The 12,007-nt window shown below is 42.8% G+C and overlaps 1 protein-coding gene across 6 annotated transcripts in view; it reads left to right on the top strand.

Annotated features, from left to right (window-relative positions):
- Positions 1 to 1,363: 1,363 nt before the first annotated feature.
- AP1S2 (adaptor related protein complex 1 subunit sigma 2) overlaps positions 1,364 to 12,007 on the top strand; it is a 28,537-nt gene continuing 17,893 nt past the window's right edge. For 2 of the 6 annotated variants that reach the window (XR_009257231.1, XR_009257232.1), the window contains exons 1-4: positions 1,366 to 1,548; positions 3,715 to 3,893; positions 11,025 to 11,133; positions 11,748 to 11,885. Coding sequence is in view for 4 of the 6 variants with exons in the window: in XM_058714048.1 (XP_058570031.1) it covers positions 3,715 to 3,893; positions 11,025 to 11,133; positions 11,748 to 11,885 (426 nt within the window). In the remaining 2 variants the exon portion in view is untranslated. Of the gene's footprint in view, positions 1,549 to 3,714; positions 3,894 to 11,024; positions 11,134 to 11,747; positions 11,886 to 12,007 lie in introns of all 6 variants that reach the window. The other 4 variants (XM_058714048.1, XM_058714049.1, XM_058714051.1 and 1 more) reach the window with 4 other exon arrangements.

The raw sequence follows: 12,007 nt of genomic DNA, 5'->3' as shown, positions 1-12,007 counted from the left end.
CCATTAAAAAATTCTGGCGACTGTGTTTGGGAACCTCTGCAAAAAGGGCATAGCTCAACAAAAGCAATTTTCTACCTTCCTTTGTAAGAACCTAGGTGACTGGGGTAATGAATAGCATTCAACATGAGAAACCCGTGGCTGTTCAAGCAAGGTCACTTAATCCCGTGGGGCTCCCCTTTCCTCATCTGTAAAAGATGAGTCGGACTAGATGATTCATCCATTCTTCTCATTCAAAAAAATATGGACATCCATTATGTGCCAGGCACAAAACTCAGCACTTTGGTTCTTAACAAATCTATCATTTTATAGTCCTCATCGGTCAACTCCCATTTATTAGATGTGTTATCAGGCAGTGAACTAGGTTGGGACGCAAAATGAATAAAATTCAAAACGTGCTGAATAGAGGCAAATGGATACGTGGGGATGCAAAATGAGTAAAACTCAAGATGTGCTAAACAGAGGCTAATGAACGTGTGGGTGAAAGAGGGATTCGTTCTTACAGGGTCTGAGGGTGAGGCTTCATAGATGGAACATTTGAGAGGAAGTGCATGCCAGGCAGAGCAAGTCTTCGGCAAGGCTTAACTGGAACACAGGCGGCTTTGGGGGCGGGGGGCGCGAGTCCGTGTGAAGGAAGTGGGATCTCAAAGACGAGATGCGGTCGGGGCTTTTCGGCAGAGAACGGACAGTAATTCATCAGGTCCGCATCACTGAGGACTGGCGAGACAAGCCCAGGGAAAAGACACTCGCACGGCTTGGGGCAAAAGGTGTCTAGGGCTGTAGCAGTGCAATGGGAAGGACGTGCAGGATTCCAGGCAGTGTGGAGGCAGAATGATTGAAAAAGGCCCTCTGAACGCGTGCACGAGCTCCTCGACAGAGCTGACTTGTTTTCCCCAGAGGTGCAGCACTCCCTCACTCTCCTCACCATCACCACCGGCAGTGACGCCTCCCCGCCCCGCCCTCTTTGGGCACGGAGAGTTATCGGAGCTCGAACTTGGCTCTTGGCGATCCTGACCTTCCCTGCCCCGCACAGCGGGGTCGACAAAGGGCACCTCGGAACCCTGCGCTCCCACCACTGGATAGGTGAGGTAGCCGCCCGCCCGAGTTCCGAAGGTACGCGCAGGAGCGCGCAGGCGCGCAGGCCTCGGCAAAAGCCGCTTCCGGGTCACGTGGCCTAACTTCCGGCCGGGACCACGCCTCTCGGTAGAGACGCGGCCAATCGGCCTCCTTGGAGTGCGGTCACCTGCGCTGCCTCCGGTGCCGTTGGCAACGGTCGAGCCGCTTCCCGCGCGTCGCCCAGCCCGCCCCTCCGCTCGCCGCAACCCCGGCTCCTCCCTCGTCCGGCCCACAGGGCGGGGTCTGTCGGCTCGCCCTCCCCTCGCCGCCTAAGCCTTCCCTCTGCCAACTGGGTCTCCTCCCCGCGGCAACACGGCTTCTCTTCCTCAGCTCGGCGACAGGGGCTTCCCCTCAGCCGCCGCCGCCGCCGCCGCCGCCGCCCCCGTCGCAGCTGCCGCCGGCCGAACCACGCCGTGCCCGCGGCCCACGGCCGCCGTAAGTCCCGGGGAGCGAGCGGGGGCGTCGGGGACGGGGAGGCGAGAGGGAGGATTGGGCGCGCCCTCCGCCGCCCCGCGCGCGCCCCGACGACCCCACCCCGTGTCTGGCCGCTGGCCCCCCAGTGGGGCGCCGCGGCCGGCAACTCACTTCTCTCCGCGTCCGCGCCCCTCTCCACTCCTCACCGCGCCCCGAGGATGCGGAGCCCCCGCGGCACCTGTGGTTCGGGAATCACCTCAAGTTTTGCGGGGCATTTTCGGGAGGGGCTCGCGGCCCGGGGCGGCCGAGGACCCTTGGCGCCCCCTGCGCGGCGGCGAATGCCATTGTCTGCCCCGCTCCTAGCCCGTCACCTCGCTCGGGCTCGGTCAGTGATGGAGTGCGGCCCCGTGGGGCGGCGGGGAGGCGTCGGAGACGGCCGGACGGAGGAACGCTGGCCCTGAGCCCGCTCCGCGGCCGAGCCTATTGTTTTTAATACCAATCTCGAGGAACTGGGGTGGCCTGTGATTTGCGGCAAAATCAAAGCATTAGTTTTTAACTCGAGGGAAGGAATACTTGTGCTTCGCAACCGGGTATCGTCCCATGTTAGCACATAATTATTTTAAAGAGTGAATTATTTATTCGCCCTATGAAGTGGTAGGGAGGGGATACAGACAGCCTTGAGCTCGTACTCTTTTTCCAAAGCAACCCCCACCCTTCCAGGTCATCAGGGTCCGGGAATAGGGGTCTGTTATTCTCAAAGTTCTGGTAACGGGTCTGGTTAAACCCGTTGTCCAGTTGATGCTTTACTTGCTGTCCCCCTTCGAATGCCGCTATCTTAACAGGACTCGTATGGGGGGCACTTTGATAACAAGAACGTCGTTCGTTTATTTTGTGCCAGGGAAGGTTTGAAGTGAGGTGTAATAAGCCGATTTTATTTAACTTAAATATAGAGTATTAAAGTTAAATTGCCACCTCATAAATTGCTAAATATCTTTCTTGTTGATGCCCGTTTGGATTAGTACGAAAAGCGTCACTAATTTCTTAGGGAAATTTAGAGCCCGGTTTATTCTAAATTGGTTGTGTAAATTTCCCCACCCCATATTCAAATTTAAGATGGTGTGGTGCATATTAAGAATCAGGCTGGAATCTTGTAGTAACGCTGTTAAAGGAACTTAAAATAGTTCACAAGGGGGAAAAAAAACCCCTGTCTGAATTCTACCTTTAAATTACTTTTGTAGAAACAATGCTTACCTGTTTGCAGTTGAGAAGACCAGTTGAATTACAAGAAGCTTTCCTTGAAAATTAAACATCTAAACAAATCAACAGATTCGAGATTCCCAATACACATATACAAAATAGTTTAAGTAAAATACACCAGAATTCAGCATCCACTCCATCTGTAGATGCCTTTTTTAATTGTTTCAAATGAAGTATTTTGTGTAATGTCTCTGCATGTGTGTACCTCTTATTTTGGCTTTTAGAGGTTTATATTCTCTGTCATATTATTACAGTAGCCCACTTTATTGTGTGCATATTTATGCTGGAATTTTTAAACAGTGAAGATGAGAAGAGATACTTAAACATCAGGCTTTTATTAGGAAAAATGTGCCTTTGTGGGGTTTTCTCTGGGTTAATATTTGAGGTCTTTTGTTTTGCTAAAGATATATAAGCATAAACTGAAGAGGGCATCCTAAGTGATAGCAGTCTGTCCACAAGTAATTCAGCCTGGAACTGGAACAGCCTCACGGTGAAAAACAGGACTAGATCTGCTGTTTCTTTCAAATGTATCTGAACCAGTTGGTGTCAACAGTTCTCTTTTGAAGCATACAGAGAATGTGAAATGTATAGCCCTGGCAGACAGTAGTTTCTGAAATTGCAAGAATTATCTTTCTTTTTCCTCAAAATTTTCACTCTGGCTTTTTACCTGTCCCCCCCCCCCCCCCATTCTCTAAACTTAGGTGGAAAGGGATGGGGTGGGAAGATTTACATCTGGTCAGAAGATCTTTCTACAAGAATTTCTTTCTACAAGAATTTCTACAGAATTTCTACTGGCGTAGAAATACTGATGGTTGCTGATCATTTGTCAGTCAAAGGCCCTGCCCCCAAAGCTTCTCTGTGAAACATGTCCTCTTAATCTCTACTGAATCAAAGTGTTGCATGTAATCTTGGTTCTATTTATCTTAACAGATGCAGTTTATGTTGCTTTTTAGTCGTCAGGGAAAGCTTCGACTGCAGAAATGGTATGTCCCACTGTCAGACAAAGAAAAGAAAAAGATCACAAGAGAACTTGTTCAAACCGTTTTAGCACGGAAACCGAAAATGTGCAGCTTTCTTGAGTGGCGAGATCTGAAGATTGTTTACAAAAGGTATAATTTTTATTTCTCAGAAAGATGAAATAGTAGAATCAAATATTTGGTCACTTATAATGTGGTAATGGCAGACTTTTAAGAAATGACATTTATAAATAATGAATAATGATTTAGATGAAAAAGGTTTAAGTCAAAGCTTTGTATTTTTAAAATAACTGCTATTTTGCTTGATTACCCAGGCAAAAAGATAAAATCAGGAAAGTCGATTGAAAACTAATTATGTAAATAAAGGCATAAATGATTATTACTATTTAATCTTTTTAGAAAAATGCAATGAATTTATGTCGTTGCAGGTGAATATGGGGCCGTATTTTAAATGGTGTAATTCTCTGAATTTAAACAAGCCTTTTCCCTCCACCCCCTTCTTGAAAATCTATACAGTAATGACTGATACTTGACATGCCTTTTTTCAGACTTTTACAATCTTATGAACACAACACCTTGGATGCATAGACCATTTCAGTCATATAGATGTTTTGAAACTATATACAATATCTCTTTACTAGTGTTAACTGATTTGAAGTATACTTGTGGTGGAGGTGTAATTAGATCTGATAATTTTGGGAAGAATAGATTTTTAAATTTTTGGTGTTGCAAAATGTCGCACACATTTGCTTGAATGCTAAGCTTTTATTTTTTATTTTTTTTAAGTTTATTTTTTAGAGAGAGAGAGAGAGCGAGCGAGCGTGAGCAGGGGAGGGGCAGAGAGAGGCGGGGGACAGAGGATCCAAAACAGGATCTGCAGTGACAGCAGAGAGCCCGATGCAAGGCTCAAACTCACAAACCTCGAGATCATGACCTGAGCCGAAGTCGGATGCTTAACCGACTGAGCCACCCGAGGGCCCCTGAACACTAAGCTTTTAAAAAAATGTACGTCTTGGGGCACCTGGGTGGCTCAGTCGGTTAAGCATCCGACTTCGGCTCAGGTCATGATCTCACAGTTCGTGAGTTCGAGCCCCACATTGGGCTCTGTGCTGACAGCTCAGAGCCTGGAGCCTGCTTCGGATTCTGTGTCTCCCTCTCTCTCTGCTCCTCCCCCTCTCATGCTCTGTCTCTGTCCTTCAAAAATAAAATTTAAAAAAACCATAAAAAAATGTACGTCTTTATTAATATCTGAAAGTCTTTCAATACCTTAAAATACATTTCTCAAGATTGGGCTAATCAGGTTAAAAGAAATATAATTACTTTGCTCTCCATTTCCCTTCCCTTACAAATAATTTACTGTATTTAAGATGAGTGTTTCTGCATGTCAGAAATTGTCTTCTGTAGGGAAGTGCAGGGAACTAACAGGTATGGGCTGCAAGGAGAGTTGAAGAGAAGTCTGGGTTTTATCTCCATTTCCTTTATTCCACTCTAGGTATGGATGCGTTTTTTTTTGGTGGGGGAGATGGCAGAGGAAGTAATGGAGGTTATAGAACATCGAGAATATTTTAAATACCATAAACTCCTCTTTCCAGTAGAATAAATTTAGTCATCTTTGGGTGATTTTGTATCCAGTGTTTGTTTTAGTACTTGTTGAGAAAAATCATAGCATTTTAGAGCTGAGAGAGGTCTTAGAATAATCTAGTCAAGTGATTGTTTTAAAAAGCTTGTTGCCCCCAAGGTTAGAACCCTAAATGAAACAAGTGGAAGTGGAGGTGCTCTCATGAAATCAGGACTGGGATCTTATACCCCTGCTCACTTGGCCTGTACCCTCTGCATAGGAGAAGTGGTTTTTTTTTGTTTGTTTGTTTTAAATAAAACGCTACTTTGTTTTTAATGTTTATTTTTCACACACACACACACACACACACACACACAGTGTAAGCGGGGGAGGGGCAGAGAGAGAGGGGGGAACACAGAATCCAAAGCAGGCTCCAGGCTCTGAGCTGTCAGCACAGAGCCCAATGTGGGACTCAAATCCACGAACTATAAGATCATGACCTGAGCCGAAGTAGGATGTTTAACCAACTGAGCCACCCAGGTGCCCCTAAAATGGCTACTGCTGATTAAACTTCAATTTTAGAAAAGAAGAATTTGGGAGACCTTACTTGTTCAAGGTCACGTTCTAGTTAGTGACTGACATGGAGACTAGAACTGAAATATTAAGCCTGGGGGCAAAGGTTTTAAATGGGGATGAGAAAAGAGCACATATGTATTTCTTAAAAGATCCTTGTAATAGGAGAATGGGTAAGGGGAGCACCGGGACTGGCACCTGAGGGGTCTCTTAAGGAGACCGAATTATAATGAGGCCCTGAAGGAAGACTGCTGCTGTGTGCACAGCAGGTGGAGAGAGCTGTTACTATGAGGTAAGTTTTAGAACACTTGGTGGCTGCTAAAAGGGGGGAGGGCAGTGATTCCACATTTCTGGTTCAGCTGACGGGTAAATAGGAGGTAGCAGACATGTTGACTTCGCGATGCCTGTATGACTTCCATTTGAAGATGCCTAGTTTTCTCGGGGCGGGTGTGGAAGTCAGGGGGGGGAAACGAGGCATAAAGTGTTAGATCACCAGCATTCAAAGGGCAAGCAAAGGGTGTATTGTATAGGGTCAGTAACGTCAGGGAAAGGGAGAGAGTTTTGCAAATTAAGTTACCATTGCCAAAATTGCAAAAACAGTTTAAATGAAGAAAAGAATCTTTTAGGTTTTACAATGAGAGTTCATAAAATGCCATCTGTGGGAACATTTTCAGTGAAATAGTAGGAACAGAAGTCTCGAAGAAATGGAGCAAAGTGTGAAGAAGAGGTGGAGACTTTTAAACACCAAGTGTAGACTATTTGGGGAGCTTTGCTCCGAAGATACGAAGAGGTGGTAACCACCCATAGATGCAGGAGTCGGAAACAGGGTTTTTAAAAAGGTGCGAGTGACTTAAGCTTATTTCTAGATAGGGGAAGGAGTCCCCCGTGTGGAGGAGGAAAATACCAGCAAGGGAATCAATCCCAGGAATCGAGATTCATTGCAGCAGGCAATGGCCTGTTAAACAGAGGGAAAGAAAGCACTCATTGGTATTCCCGCACACAGGATTCAGCCCACCTACGTCGGGCTGCCACTTTTTCTTATGAAGGGCTATAAAGGGTAATCTAACCTGACTCTGATACTTGTATCAAGCGGCTATAAACAAAAGGTGCACTTAAAAAACAGCTTTATTGAAATAAAATTCACCTACAGAAGTTAGAATCTTCAGTCAATTTTTCGATACATCTGCCCCATTTCATACTGAAAACCTCATGTTTTATATTTAAGGACATATTCTTTGTAAGGACATATTCATAGAAACAGGTGATTTTTCCCCCTTAGTCCAGCTGGAAGAGAAGACCTTTTTAAGCAAAAGAGCTATCACTTCTGAGAGATTGTGAACCAGGACTCTGGCTGTTCCTGTCAGTAAGTGGTCTTTAGGTCTTCCTTCCCCCCTTTGTCTCAGCCACATTCTTCTTGCTGAGTATTTCACTTAAACAGTTCCCCCTCTTGGGGAGCAGGTGGGGGGGGGTTGATAGGGATAATATAGCTGAAAATACAGACTGAAAATCAGGGGACTTAAGTTCTGCTTGGTTCGCACCCTTAGCTAGTTTTGTAACTTTGAACAAGTCATTTTTCCTTTTTTCCTCATCTCTGAAATAAATGCTCTTCAAGATCCCTTAAAGGCTGAAGAGTGTATTTTATGTAGCATGCTACGGAAGAGGCACTAGATTAAAGTTTTACAATGAGTTTAAAAATACATAGGTCCAAATTACTAGTTTGAGAATTTGCCAGAAAACCTTATTTTCTTTACTAACAAAATAATTTTTAATGACATACCGGTGGGATTGAGAACAGTTTCGTTACATTCACCCATAGTCAGCTGACACTTAGCTGACTGCAGAGAAGTCATGTGTTTTGAGTATAAGAATAGGCACTTTCATATGTTCTCTGAGTGCCAGTAATTAGAGTAAGCCTTAATCCACTGTGCTAAAAATAACCAAACATGCCTTTCTTCTTACTAGTCTATTATTAATTTTACTTCAGATTTAGACTTACAAATATGTACTAAGAAAAAATGAGCTCATAATTGAATTTTTTAAAAAGCATTTGGCTCAAAAATAGGGTTCTCTTGGTAATCTTTTACTAAATCAGTGTAACACCATTTACTTCACTGCCTCTTCAAACCTCTTAAAATACTGCCTATTCAGTTTTAATGTTTGCCAGGTGCAGGATTACTCTATTTAATACATTTCCTGGTTATTGTTTTTAATATAAAACTTGGGCTTTGGAGTCAAATTGCTGTTCCTAGGGAGGTTACTCAATTAAGCCTGGGTCTCCTGTAAATGCAAGTAATAATGGTATCTTTCTAGAAGAGTTGTGAGGATTCAAATAGTAAAATATGCAAAAGCCTCAGCTAATATTTAGTGTCTCATTCAGAGCGAGGACTCAGTGAGTCTTACCTGTCACTATTCTGTTTCTTCAGTAAGCTTTCTGTAAAGTGGTGTCTTAGAATCCTGATAACTAGTTGTTCACTTACAGCAAAGAATTTGTTTACTTTGATGGCCCTTTGTCCATTCTACATTTAGGGAGAATTGCAGGATTTTTAAAATACTATCAGCTGATGCTTAGACACATCAGTCCTGGTGGTATTGAAAACAGTTCTTTAATTTTAAGTTTATTTATTTTGAGAGAGAGAGCAAAAGAGAGAATATCCCAAGCTGTAGCACAGAGCCTGATGCAGGGCTAGAACTCAAGAACTGTGAGATCATGACCTGAGCCAAAACCAGGAGTTGGACACTTAACTGACCGAGCCACCCAGGAGCCCCCAGTCCTTGTGATAGTTAAGTTAATATTTCCAAATGATTCTACAGTTGAAGACCGATGACTAGTATTTCAGTGCTGTTTATTTGTAAGAAGGCAGCACTGGCAGTACTGTGGATGAGGAGCAAGGACCATGGGGCAAGCATTCGATTACTTAATAGTAGCATTGTCGAAATGCTGACATTAAGACTAAAAGGAATTTTACTATTAGTAACTGACTTAGTAAATTCTTTCTAATGGGATTATTGAAATAGCACCCTGTTCATGTGCGCTGTTCATGGCTGTTTTTTTTTATCTACCATTTTAATGCCAGTTCCTTTAATTTTTAGTTTGCTTAATTCAGGGACTTGTAACGTATCATTTGTATCAATTTCCCCAAATTCAAAACTATTTGGTGAACATGGGTTAGGGAGGATGGAGAATTGAAACATCCCATTGCCTGTTAAACAGATAAAACCATAGGGTAGGAAAGAGAGGAAACACTTTGTTAAAGTTGGAGGTGGTGCCCTGTTATGTCCTTCATGCTAATAAATGAACACATTGGAAAGCCCCCTCTCTAAGACTGCAACAGACTCTCCTACCATTTTTTTTTTTTTTTCAACGTTTTTTATTTATTTTTGGGACAGACAGAGACAGAGCATGAACGGGGGAGGGGCAGAGAGAGAGGGAGACACAGAATCGGAAACAGGCTCCAGGCTCCGAGCCATCAGCCCAGAGCCTGACGCGGGGCTCGAACTCACAGACCGTGAGATCGTGACCTGGCTGAAGTCGGACGCTTAACCGACTGCGCCACCCAGGCGCCCCTCTCCTACCATTTTAAATCTTACTGAATGTGTGAGTCAGGTAGAATGGACACGGCAGAAAAGTCAAGCTGTGGATGACAAGGGAGTCCCTAAGGTGGAGTGGGAAAAGGCCTGGAGTTGATGTCCGAAGATCAGATTTCTTGTCCCAGAGCAACCACTTGGCAGACCCTGTACTCTTGGGGCCTCAGTTTTTTTGTCCTCTACCCCCCACCCCCAGTCAAGGATGATGGTGCTTGCTGTTGGAAAGATCAAATAATTGATCTTTACTTAGTTGATAATATTAAAATTAATAGAGGATTCTGTAAATACTAGTTACTCTCATACTGAAGAGCAGAAATTCATTGGGTTCCAAAACAGATTATGTGTTTGCATATATTATTTTCCGTCAATGCTATGAGCAGTAGTTGCTCATCGTGTTTCCCAAAATCCCTTAAATGCTCCTCAGTGAAAATTACAATCTAAACTGAGACTTGTTAAGAATGTCATAGGTGTTTTGTTTTTTGTTTCAAAAGCCTTTAATACACTTAAACCATTTGAAAATGTTCTTTTAATCCTCCTCAAAGGACTTGGTCATTGTTTGCTATGCCTCAAGGTTGTCTTAAGTTTTGGCTTCCTTGAGTCAAGTATAGTCTAGTCCCATGTGCTACAATCCTAATTTGGAAGAGAATATTTACTTTTCCAATCTTATTCTTCATGAAGGGTAAATAACCAAAACTTTCATTTAACAGGTAGAACTTGGAAAATTTGAGGACAGGTTTCAGTTTTCCCCTGTTCTCTTTCTCGAACTTCTGTAAAAACAGAGCTGTTCTTTTCTTGGAGTTTATTCCACAGATCTAGAAACCACCTTTTAAAAAACAATTTTATGCTATTAGAAGTCAAGATAGTAGTTACCCTTTGGGGTGGCAGGTGGTGAACTGGAGAGGCTAGGGGAGGGGATTCAGGAGTTCGATAATCTGTTTCTTGATCAGGGTGCTGATACACAGGTGGGCTCACTTTGAAAACTCCTTAAGCTGTACATACATGATTTGTGTTCTCTTTGTGCATATTAACACTCCAGTAAAACATTTTGAGACTTTGGCTTCACATTGACAATATCTTCAATAAGTCCTTTAGTCGGAAAGTTTATCTTCTTCCCTGTTTACTTGTAGTTTGCATTAATCACAGTGCATTTTGTTTTAGTTAAGTAAACACAAGATCGTATTTCATACAATTGAGGGCCGTTGTATTTCATTCAATGTGTTTTGTAACTGGGTCCAGCTATGTTTTAGAATATTATATGTATTTCTATGAATATTCTTAGAAAGGAGCCTGAAAGGAAGAAGAGCAGAATAAGTTTCTCTTTCTAGATGGTGTGATTTGAGTGATTTTTTTTTTTTTCTTGCCTGTACCTTTCAAACTTTCTCTATATGCATTCATTACTTTTGCACTCCGGGAGGAAAATAATCTACACTGTTGTAAAAGGGAAAATGAATTGTTTAAGTATGGGGTCTTTCACAATAGGATATGAAAATATATTTAGAAAACATGATTATAGAGTAAAATTTTTTCCACATTTGCTTTTGTTACAGATATGCTAGTCTGTATTTTTGCTGTGCTATCGAGGATCAGGACAATGAGCTAATTACCCTGGAAATAATTCATCGTTATGTGGAATTACTTGACAAGTATTTTGGCAGTGTGAGTAGTATTTTGTTTTAGAAAAATGAATGCCATAGTATCTTTTTTTAATCTTTTCTGTAACAAGTTTATTATTTGATTGTCTTGGGGATTCTGACTCTTTGAAAGTAACTGCAGGAGAGGGAAGAGCTGACTCTGACTCTTGCCAGCGTGCACAGCCACTTAACTGCTGCAGTGCTTGACCCCGCTGCCTCATTTAATGACAGTCGTGAGAATAAGGTTTAAAATAGTGAAACGGAAAGGAGTTCAACTGCAGAGATTAACATTCTGGAAGTGCTTAATATAGAATTTAGATTTGGTAAGCAGTTACGATCACATTATCCGGGAAATACGTATTTAAAAAGATCAGTTTTTGTGAGTAGAAAATTATTAAGTTGCCCATGTTGGGAGCTTCCAGAATCAGGTCTTTCTTACTTAGCTTGTAGGCGTTGTGTTTCCAAGTACTTGAGATTTGAGAAATATGCTGACTAAATTGATGATGCTTAGTTAGCAAGATTGCCATTTTTAGAAAGAATTAAGATGGATTTGCTCTGATCAGATTTTATTCACTACCTGATAGTGGGTAAGTACCTTTTGCTTTTTTCAGTTTTACCATTGTTTTCCTTGCTTTTCAGGTGTGTGAACTTGATATCATCTTTAATTTTGAGAAGGCTTATTTTATTTTGGATGAGTTTCTTTTGGGAGGGGAAGTTCAGGAAACATCCAAGAAAAATGTCCTTAAAGCAATTGAGCAGGCTGATCTACTGCAGGAGGTAAGCTAATCAGAGTTCTCTTCGCTGGGCAGTAGCATGTTTTGTTCTTGCCAGGGAAGTCTCAGTTGTGCTCCCTCATTCGTAGACTCTCAGAAATTATTCTGAAGCATGCTTGGCATGTA

This window comes from Neofelis nebulosa, chromosome X (genome assembly GCF_028018385.1).
Source record: "Neofelis nebulosa isolate mNeoNeb1 chromosome X, mNeoNeb1.pri, whole genome shotgun sequence".
In the NCBI taxonomy this organism is placed as follows: Eukaryota; Metazoa; Chordata; class Mammalia; order Carnivora; family Felidae; genus Neofelis; species Neofelis nebulosa.
This window is presented reverse-complemented; position numbering and strand designations above follow the sequence as displayed.